Here is an 11,005-nt window from a genome sequence, read left to right as displayed (position 1 = left end):
TACTATTTGAAAAACAAGTCTTTTATTACAACTGCAATATCAGAACTATACAACGCTCCATAACTGCCACAAGTATGTCAGGTGCACCAGGAATATGATCCCATCACTCAGTTCGATCAAGGAAAAGGATTCTCATTCTAATGTCTCATCTTCGTCTTCATCTTTGGAAGCATAGATAGCCTGATTCCGCCTTTTGATTCTCTTTGGGCCAACGGTTCCTTCTTTGTTCTCATCACTTAGGCGCTTCAAAGGCTTCCCATCAGGACTTTGGTCCTCTACCTCATTTCCATTGCTGGATTTCTCCAGCTCACCTTCTACAACATCCAGAGTGTCATTGGGGGACACCACCATAGAACCAGGCAGGCTTCTGATATCAGAAAAGCTTCCTGAGGTATTGCAGGAAAGATCAGACGATGGTCCTTCTGAAGTCTCCAAATCATCATCACAGCTATCATCATCCAATAATATTTCATCAGGGTTGACAGAAAACGAACTAGAGACATCAGCACTGGACTCCATCATTGATCCAGTGGTGTCCGCTTCTTTTTCTTCTTCTTCTTCCTCCTCCTCCTCCTCCTCTTCACCCTGATGCACATCATCTCTGTGCTCTTCCTTCCGTTGTTGAATTTTAACATTAATGTCCACAAGGCCAAACCGGGCACAAAACTCTGTAGTCTGAGGGCTGATCCTATGAATCAAGTCAGTCTTTTGTTGAGACTTGTTTGAGTTGTAACAAGCCTCTGTAATGCTGAAGTTCTGGGGAATCAAAAGGTCATGGTTGACCTCTTCCAAAACCTTCTTGATATCGTCTTCTGTAGCACTGTAGTCCCACCTGCAAAAGGTGAAAAGCTCAGAGTTTCAGTGAAATAAGCACTCCCCTCTTCCGTATCCCTCTACATCAGGGGTGTCAAACTCAATTTCATTGAGGGCCGCATCAGCATTGCGGTTGCCCTCAGGGGGCAGGGTGGGTATGGCCAGGGTGGGCGTGGCCTACTGGGTGGGCATGGCTAGAGTGCATATGGCCTACTGGGTGGGCGTGGCCAGCTCTACATCATTCGCATCAAGGGTGCCTATGGGGGCCTGGGCAGGAGTGGGACAGATCTGAGGGTCTCTGGCAGGAGGAGGGTCTCTGGGCCAGGGCCAAGGCAGTGGGGGCCGTTCTCTCATAGTTTTCAGGATGGCTTCGCGGGCCGCATGAAAGCACTTTGTGGGCCGGATCTGGCCCCCGGGCCTCATGTTTGACATGTCTGCTCTACATGTTTTAATCAGGAGCTGAGAAATTGTGGAATTCCATAAGTTCCTTACTACTAACCCTTACTAGTGGCCGTTCTTCCTACAGCTACCAAAAGGTGAAATTCAGCAACATCTGAATTTCCACAGGTTGCCCACTCTTGTTTTTGATTTTTACTTAACGGGGCTGTCATCCGTAAGAGCAGAAGCTGGTAGACACAATGTATGCATTACGTACAAAGTCTTTGATTCAGTCCACGTAAGGCTGAGGAACCTGGCCTACACCTCTACACTAAAGTTCTCTAGAACTTCAGACTTAATTTACAGCCCACAAGATTACAGTATACCTACCTTTCATGCAGCCCATTATTTTCAGGCATGTTCCAGTAAGAAGGAGAGACATTAATGAGATCATTGGTAGCCTTCAGAACAGCAATCCATTCAGGGTCATATTCCAGACAATCAGGTGCACTTGGGTTGTGCTCAATTTCTACAATCTTAGAGAAGAATGCGAAATCAGAGAGACCTCTTGGCTCCCACAGCAGGGAAAAAACAGCCACGAACTTCAGGCAATACAAGTCCTCGACTTGCAACACTTCATTTAGTGACCATTCGAAGTTACATCAGCACTGAAAAAAGTGACTTGTGACCTTTTTTCACACTTAACGACCACTGCAGCATCCCCATGGTCACGTGATCAAAACTGAGATGCTTGGCAACTGACTTGTATTTATGACTGTTGCCGTGAACCGGGGTCATGTGATCTCCTTTGGTGACCTTCTGACAAGCAAAGTCAATGGGGAAGCCAGATTCATTTAACAACCATGCTATTAACTGAACAGCCATTTTACTTGAATTCACTTGACATTCACTTTGTGTCAAGAAAGTTCATAAATGGGGCAAAATTCCCTAAACAACTGTCTTACTTAGTAACAAAAATTTTGGCCTCCATTGTGGAGGACTGCCTGTACATCAGAAACCTAACTGTAACGTAGGTATGCAGAATCTTTACTCAGGGGTCAAAAGTGACCTTGGTGAGTTTTAGTTTGGACCCGTGAGCCTAAAACCTTTCATTCCAGGTTATTTACAGTATTCGCTTCTCCAGGTTTGTGTCAAAAGTATAAAGCTGGAGAAACGTAAATTGGGGAGGGAAGACCTATGAATGGAAATCCTCTTTGCTCTTGCTGCTGACTATTGAGTAAGAGTCTCACATGTAAACTGATGTATGCCATGCTTATTGTTAAAAATCCTTCTCCCAGGCTGGGTCAATCAAGTCAGGGTAGCATTCAAGCGTTGGTCAATGAAATTAAGGCAAATATACGTGTCCCAGGATAATGTTGCAGGATCCAATCTGGGTTGTTCACCTGGAGCAGAGGTTTAGTTTTCCGAGCTTTTGGACCTGTGCTGGAGCCCTTCCTCAGGGAACTTCTGGGCTGCACTACAAGTCCTAAAGCTCAGAAGACTACAGCTCTGCTCCTGGTGAACAACCCAGACTGGATCCTGCAATGAAATTAAGATCGGATGCAAATGCAAATTCAGATCAGGTTAAAAAAAAAGTGAAAGCAGATCCACAAAGTAGTTAGCTAATCATTTTGCTCTCCTTCCAAAGTTCATTGCATCTTACTGATTAGGATATGCGACAAAACTGGAAAACTGAGGTTGTTTTACCTGAAGGAAATCCCTGTGGGGCAGGCATTTATCCAGAGCCAGAAATTTGGTAATTTTGGGTTTCTGTTCACTGTTATCAGCCTAAAAAGCAAGAACAAGGACAATCATATTGTGAAAGGCCTCCCCACCACCATCTTTGTTTAAGGTACAGTGATTAACCATTAATGATTTCTTGCTTTTACTGCCTAAATACCACTGTACTCCATTGTCATCGGTATTCTGTAATATACTGTTTCCCTCAACCTTGGCATCTTTAAGATACGTGGACTTCAACTCCCAGAATCCTGGGAATTTAGCATATGGCCTGGGGAATTCTGGGAGTTGAAGTCCACATATCTTACAGTAGCCAAGGACGAGAAGCATTGCTGCAATGTATTATTTGCTTTTTATAATGTAATAAAACTATCAATTTAGAATGAAATAATAAATAACCCCTCTTAATATTTTGTTGAGGAAACTGGAAAGTAAAGGACAAAGATTAACTATGAGTACTGGGCACAAGGAGCATTCTGTTGTTTCTCCCAAGCCCAAATATCTGAGGACTAGTTACTAAACTCATGGATACGGAGAATTTCAATAGTCTGTTTCCTTATGTTGGGTGAATATCAGCACTCCAATTATACGCTCCCACAGGGAGGGCCTCCTCAGGGTACCACCGGTCAAGAATTGCTGACGAGCAATCCCCAGGGGGAGGGCGTTCTCTGTGGGCGCGCCTGCCCTATGGAATCAACTGCCAACGGAACTCCGGACTGCCCCCGACCTTCGTTCATTTCGCCGGGACCTAAAAACCTGGCTCTTTGAGCTATCTGGTCTGGACTGAGGGGTTTAATGTTTTTAAATTGTGATTTTAATTTTTGCAGCTAGACTTAATTTAATTTAATTTTAATTTTATATTGTATTGTTTTTAAATTTTGCCTTGTAAACCGCCCTGAGTCCTTTGGGAGTAGGGCGGTATATAAACCGAATTAATTAATAAATAAATAATAAATAAATACTCTTTCCCAAACAACCTTCCCAAATATCAGTCAGATCTCTCCCATTATTTCTTTCTGGGAGCAAGGTGAACTGAGATAGTGAGATAGGCACCATATAAACTTAATAAATAAGAAAAACATTTTTGTCGATGACCAACTTGAAAAACCATATTTTTTCAAAGCAGTACTTTCATCTGGAGAACTTTCCTACAAATTCTGGGTCCTGTTTATCAAACAACCTCATCTTAGGGAGTTCAGGATACTTTACAGCTGAACGGCTAATCCTAGCAATGTGTGTTCCTTCCAAGGTCCATATGGATCTCGTCCTTTAAGACAACAGGTCAGGAAGTGGTGTGAATCCCACCATTGGAACGGATATTATTTTACTATAATAATTTACAATTTGGCCATTCTTTACTGTTGCTTTAATTGATTTTATAACTTGTTTTAACCTACTGTAAGCTTCCCAGGGTCAAGGGCGAGGGGGCAACCTTACAAATTGAAATAGATAGCTAGTAAGTAAGTAAGTAAGTAAGTAAGTAAGTAAGTAAGTAAGTAAGTAACAGTCTTGGTATTCCCTTAAGAAGTTGATATCCTAACTATTATAGTTCGAAACAGACTATCTTTGAGTACTAACAATATTCCTGTGAAACATTTTGCAAAATTGGGAGATTAGGTCCACCATTAAAGTTCTCCAGTTTTCATTACAATGTACTCAGCCTACAAAAAACAACCCTCCATCCTGTACATGTCTTACCTGATGCTGCATTAATGCTGCGAACTTGACGTGCAAATGAGCCGAAAACCAGTAGCTGGGTTTCAAGTGCTGCAGAAGTTCTGATGCCGGTGGGCTCCCTAAAGTGTTGTTCTCCACTTCTGAGCGGAAGAAGGATTTCTTCTTAAGCAGCAACGTTTTGTTTCCGTAATGGTAGATGCTTCTAGGCCAATCATGGGACAAAAATACATCCATGGGCTGCTTGAGCTGTCAAGCCAAAAACCAACAACAGAAGTGAAGAGAAACTGTTGCCGTTGATGGTAAAGGAAAGATAGTAGGGCAGGTCAAACAAAAAGTTCTGGACCACAGCTCCCATCAGCCTCAGTCGAAAGAGCAGATCATAAATCTCCCTCCCTTGTGGTGGTTTTTAGATTTTTAAAGTCAGTTTTATTTTATCAGACTGAATCCTAGCAAAATTTTATTGGTGTCTTATCTAGAGGGAGGGTTGATTGGTTGTTATTGGTTCATTTGGTAATTTTTATTCATTGATTTGCTTTGTGGTTGGCTGCAATCTTTTGAGTTGAGCTGGTTAGAGAAGCTGCAAAATCAGTCAATGTTGGGAGAAATATGTTGAGGAGATCAGATGATACTGAAGAATTCCTTGAGGGAGATGGGCAGTTTAGAAATATAAATGAATTAAAAAGTAAGAACACTTATGGAGAAGAAAAACATATGGGCTTTGTTAAATATAAACCAGACTTGCACATAGCACTACACATTAGGCTAATATGATTCCAGCTTAGCTGCTAAACAGCCATTGTGGTTTGTAAAGTATTGGGTTATCATGTGGCATGTAAGCAACAAATGGTTTATTCAATGAATTATGGTTAGCAAAACCATGATTGGGCATAAAGTATGAACAAAGATACAGAGATCATCTTCAGAAAGAGACCTTCCATAATCTATCCAGATTTAATGCTGGAGTCTTGCAACAATTAGAAGTCACATTTAGCCAATTTACTAGGATATGAAGATACAGCTGGCCTTTCTGTGACCTAACCCAACCAAGATCAGCTTTCGACTCTCTCATCGCAGAGACCTGAGAAAGGAGATGCGGAACATAATGGAACTTGAAAGCTACATAGTGACTTCAGTTCAATGTCAGAAGAAATGACTGAACCATCTCCAAAGACTTGCATGGACCTCAGAGAAGAAGAAGATTGGTGCTAGAACTATGCTGCTATGATATTGACAAAGATATGGTGCTAGGGAAGGGGTGGACAATTAATTTTCCTAAGGGGCCACATGAGAAACAGGGACTGTTATGGAGGGCTGAGCCACTGTAACCTGATGTGATGTCCTCAAATTCCTTCACCTCAATTCCTCAGGCTGCCCCAGATGAGGAATAAATGCTGTGCAGCTGCAGAAAAGCAGTTTGTCTCCTCACCTGCTAGCTGACTGAAGAAGTGCATGGCGACTGTGCCCAGCCAGATCTGACTCGGCTTCTTCTCCCCCCTGCAGTGCGTTTATTTACATTTGATTTCTAATTTGCAACTGATCTCACACGGGCTGGACAGGAACCGCCAAAGGGGCGGATGTGACTGGGGACCATAAAATGCCCTGTACTACAGGATTATAGAGGTGTGCTTCAAAAAGTCTACTTGGTATAAAACGTTCTGGTTGGGATGTTCAGTATAGAAAAAAGAAGTCTTAGGGAAGACATGATCGCCATTGTCAGCTATATAAAAAGAACCTACAGACAGTAATCAAGACCTATTTTCCAGGAGCACAAGAACAGTCTATCTCTGGAGGTTGTGAGTTACTGATCTCTGGAGGTTTTTACAAAGAGGATGGTCAACCACTTCTCCTACAGAAATTGGACGAAATGATTCTTGTGGCCCCTTTCTGCTCCATAATTCTTCTCTGCAATGGCCCTCTTTTACAGCATTTCCTACTTCGTTTTAGATGGTGAGGATGAATATGAAGATGAGCCCAATAGACGATAGTATGATATTTAGATTTACCTGCTTGAGCTTGAAAACCTCAATATTTCTTACATGGTAGATGCTTCGTACCGTTTCCTGGTTGTAAGGAGGAGACTCAAAGTGACCTGAAAGAAGTTAAGCAACATGAAACGGTTACATCAAGAAATGTCCTTAGTTCATTTTGAAAGATAGGCCCTGGCTAATACTTGCAGGGGAGGTCCAGGACTATAAGCTAAACTATCAACTTAAAAATAAAATCCTAGAAAGCAGTAATAATAAGCCACCTCCCTATCGTGCCAAAAACTTTGCCTCGATGAATCTAAGTTTGATAAAGTTGAGTTCAAAGTCAGAGGAGACATGAGTTTAGCAGAAAGAGCTGCCAGACTGAAAATCGCGCTACACTTGGATTTATCCTTCTGGTTTTGGCAAAGAATTGAAAAGACAGAGTTAGCCCCTGCACAGTCAAAGGAAAACAATCTGATAGTAGATTTGACTGTTACCAAAATATGGGACACATACAAACAGGGCCACTCACCCAGAGGAATCGCCTTTGATATGTATGGCAATCGCTAGAATTCTTTCATAACGTCTCCTTAACTTTTCTGTAATAAAACTACCTGATCAGAAGTTATTCCATTCTTGTGTGTTCGTTTCATTGGTTTCAATCTAACTTTGGCAGTGGTCTGAGAGGGATTTTTGAGATTATGTTAGTCCAATCACCCAAGATCAAACTATAGATTCTGATCCTGTTTTGATAATCCAACATTAAGTTTTGATCAATCCTAAACTTATATATCAATAGCAATAAAGGAGCCTTGGTGGAGCAGTGGGCTAATGCCTCCTTAAGTAACACCAGCTGCCTGCAATTAGTGCAGGTTCGCGTCCCACCAGGCTCAAGGTTGACTCAGCCTTCCATCCTTCCCAGGTAGGTAAAATGAGGACCCAGATTGTTGGGGGCAATAAGCTGACTTTGTAATAATGCCGCTTGGGGAGGGGGGGCGAAAGCCCTAATAAGCAGGCATATACATAGAATGAAGGCTACTGCTAAGCTTGTAAGCCGCCCTGAGTCTTCGGAGAAGGGCGGGATATAAATGGAATTAAAATAAAAAAATAAAAATAAATAAAAGCAGCAAAGAGAACTAGAACCAAGCTCCACAAATGTCAATGGCATATTTGCTTAAGACAAGAGCTTGAAGAACTACTCACACATACCTCTTCGGTAATCATGGCCTTTGAAAATACCAGACAGGCCACCAATTCTCACCCCTCGGTACCTGACAACTCCAGCATAACCTGTTGAGAGTAATAAAGTAACCTTGACAAAGAGATGCAGGAAACATTATCTAGGCAAAAGGTAACAATTTTAAGTCCAGAACGTCCAAATAAGAATTGAATGCATCTCAGGAAGACCCACCTCTAATTCTCAAGGCTCAAAACATCTTAAAAAGCTGCACAACAATAAAATTGTAGCATGGGAAACAAATAAAAAGATATAAAATGCTGGGGGGGGAAAAAACCTGTCTCAACATCCCGAACCGAACTGCTGCCATTAAAATGATGAGTTTTTATGATGTCCTTCAAAATGGGCGGCTGTATAAATATGATGAATAAATAAATAAAATGCGGACGGAAGAACCACATTGTCTCATCCATGTAGGGTTCCACCCCTTCTCCATTTCTACATCAAGCATTTGATACAATCAAGCCAGAGAGCAAAAGGAACAATACCAAGATAATAGATGTTTGGGGCCACCCATCCACCATACGGTAACTCCTGCAAGTGATTGGAGGCCTCGTGGTTGCCACCAATGAAGATAGTCAGAACAGGCGCTTTCTTCTCTCCAGAATAGTATCTAGGAAAAGACAGTTGGAATTTTGAGCTGTTAAAAAGTCTATGTTTTTCTACTTAATATCCTCTACTTAGGCGGTCACAGGACCACCACTGATTAACCCTTTCAACAGGAACCGAAGGGAAAGGACTAGGGCAGGGGTAGGCAACCTCGGCTCTTTTATGACTCATGGACTTCAACTCCCAGAATTCCTGAGTCAGCATAGCTGACTCAGGAATTCTGGGAGTTGAGGTCCATGAGTCATAAAAGAGCCGAGGTTGCCTACCCCTGGACTAGGGGTATGCCAAGAAGATATGATTGGTGGGCTTAAAATTATAGCTGTGCTACTCAAATGAAAGACAGCGCATTTGTTTTTATCATTAATTGGTTGCTATTGGTAGCTGCAATTTTTAAAAATGAAGGGCTGTGGAAGGCCGAGATTGGTAGCTGTTTTAACCATGGACCCCACCAGAATCACATGCAAAAGAGATGGGCGGCCATATAAATTTAATAAACAAAACAAAATAAAATAAAGGAAAGGAGAAGTTCTTTTTCATACAGTAATCCCATACTGCATAGCCCGCTTGGTGTAATGCAGAGCTGGGTATTTTACGGCCCCCGGGCCACACCCAGCCCTTTGGCTGTCCCTGTCTGGCCCGCACGGATTGATTTTATTTTGAAGGTGATTAATTTTTTTAAAAAATTAATTGGCCAATGGACATGTATGTTTATGTTGGCCCAACATTTCAGTCCCAAGACAGATGCTCTTAATGAAAAGAAGGACGAGGGGTGACATGATAGCAGTGTTCCAGTCTCTCAGGGGTTGCCACAAAGAAGAGGGAGTCAAGCTATTCTCCAAAGCGCCTGAAGGCAGGACAAGAAGATGGAAACCAATCAAGGAGAGAAGCAACCTAGAACTAAGGAGAAACTCCCTGACAGTGAGAACAATTAACCAGTGGAACATCCTGCCTCCAGAAGTGGTGAATGTTCCAACACTGGAGGCTTTTCAGAAGAAATTGGACATCGCGGAAATGGCAAAGATCTCGGCGTATTTGAAAGACCATTCGCAACAACGATATATTGTGGAGTGGAGAAAATGGATTGATTATATCCAGAACAAATATGGGACTAAAAAATTTCATTTAGCATTTGAATAAGTATTGATGTGATATTTATATTTATATTGATATTGCTTGTAGTCATTTTATAAGAGCTAAAGTGCGATAGACCTAATAGTTCATTGTTGTTAGCATATGGTAGTTTATTTTTGTTTCTACATTTATACCGTGTATTTAGCTCTGGGAAGTCGGGGAGGGGGGGAGGGTTGGGTGGGGTTGGGAAGGGGTGGGTGGGTGGGGAGGGGTTGTTTTGTTATAGATAAAATGTATTGAAAGACTTTTCAATAAAAAAAAGAAGAAGAAATTGGACATCCACGTGTCTGAAATGATTATAGGGTTTTCTGCCGGAACAGGGGGTTGGACTAGAACAGCGTTTCCCAACCTTAGGAACTTGAAGATGCGTGGACTTCAACTCCCAGAATTCCCCAGCCAGCTTTGCTGGCTGGGGAATTCTGGGAATTGAAGTCCACGCATCTTCAAGTTCCTAAGGTTGGAAAACGCTGGACTAGAAGACCTCCAAGGTCCCTTCCAACTCGGCTAGTCTATTCACAGGAATTAAGGGCATCTGTCAGGAAAGCCCCATGGTTAAGTGGGGGCTCCAAGCGGGCTCTTCCCTCCCGCACCCAGCCCCTTCCCCACCCGACGGCGCCTCCCCAGAGCGCTGGCCAGCTTCAGCAGTTCTGGGGACCCCAGACCCCCCCCCCCACTCACTTGGCAAAGCCTCCCAACTGGCGGTACTTGGACGGCACCGCCATGCAGCGCAGATCGGCCGCGTTGCGCACGGCTTGGAAGTCGCCGGCGCAGAGCAGCAAATCCGGGCGGGCCTCGCCGCCGTGCCGCTGCTCCAGCAGCTGCAGGGTCTCGTAGAGCTTCTCCAGCGCGCCGTGGCAGCAGCCGGCCACCGCCACCTTCATTTTCCCCGGGTGGAAGGCGCCCGCCGCCTCGGCCGGCCTCTCCCACGCAGGCGCCCGCCTTGGCTTTCGGGAGAGCTGCCGGAACCAACCGCCGCTTCTCGGGCCTCTGCCCATGCGCCCGGCCGCGGAAGGGGAGAGGGCCAAGCTTTTTCCCTTCTGCTTTCGTCTTCTCTGGCCCGGAGCTTATTTCCGGATTGGTTCCCTTCGAAACGGGCGCGGGAAGGAAAGATTCAAGAGGCTTCACAAGTCGCTGCCGCCATCCCCTTCCGTCTACCCCGGGGAAGATTCGCCTTCGGAAAGAGGCCCTGTCTTTTAATAGCATTGTTAAGGGCGCCTTTCCTTTTTCCTAACAATGTGGATGTGTTGTTAAATACAAGCTGGTTTAGTGTAGCGGTGAAAGTGCTGGCTTAGAAACTAGGAGACTGTAAATTCTAGTCCAGGGGTAGGCAACCCTGGCTCTTTTATGACTCGTGGACTTCAACTCCCAGAATTCCTGAGCCAGCTGCGCTGGCTCAGGAATTCTGGGAGTTGAAGTCCACGAGTCATAAAAGAGCCAGAGTTGCCTACCCCTG

The 11,005-nt window shown here is 43.8% G+C and overlaps 1 protein-coding gene across 1 annotated transcript; it reads right to left on the bottom strand.

Moving 5' to 3' along the window:
* Window positions 1-10,702, bottom strand: DBR1 (debranching RNA lariats 1). The gene is made up of 8 exons (XM_083369164.1): window positions 10,231-10,702; window positions 8,301-8,425; window positions 7,785-7,865; window positions 6,612-6,697; window positions 4,630-4,854; window positions 2,899-2,979; window positions 1,582-1,727; window positions 1-832 (listed from the first exon to the last, which is right to left on the bottom strand). Exons 1-8 carry the CDS (start codon window positions 10,545-10,547, stop codon window positions 133-135), a joined length of 1,761 nt encoding a protein of 586 aa, XP_083225290.1. The 5' UTR covers window positions 10,548-10,702; the 3' UTR covers window positions 1-132.
* Between the last annotated feature and the right edge of the window lie 303 nt (window positions 10,703-11,005).

The sequence above is a fragment of the Vipera ursinii genome (genome assembly GCF_947247035.1).
Source record: "Vipera ursinii genome assembly, chromosome: 9".
NCBI lineage: Eukaryota > Metazoa > Chordata > Lepidosauria > Squamata > Viperidae > Vipera > Vipera ursinii.
Note: the sequence above shows the minus strand (reverse complement) of the source record. Positions and strands in the feature narration are given on the sequence as shown.

Bases quoted from the DNA above. Each gene is read 5' to 3' on its own strand.
- DBR1 (XM_083369164.1), bottom strand. From the start codon at position 10,547: ATGGGCAGAGGCCCGAGAAGCGGCGGTTGGTTCCGGCAGCTCTCCCGA. The intron at 8,426-10,230 runs GTGAGTGGGGGG...GTCTTTTCCTAG, and splicing joins CAGTTGGGAGGCTTTGCCAA to ATACTATTCTGGAGAGAAGA. The intron at 833-1,581 runs GTAGGTATACTG...CACCTTTTGCAG, and splicing joins AATAATGGGCTGCATGAAAG to GTGGGACTACAGTGCTACAG.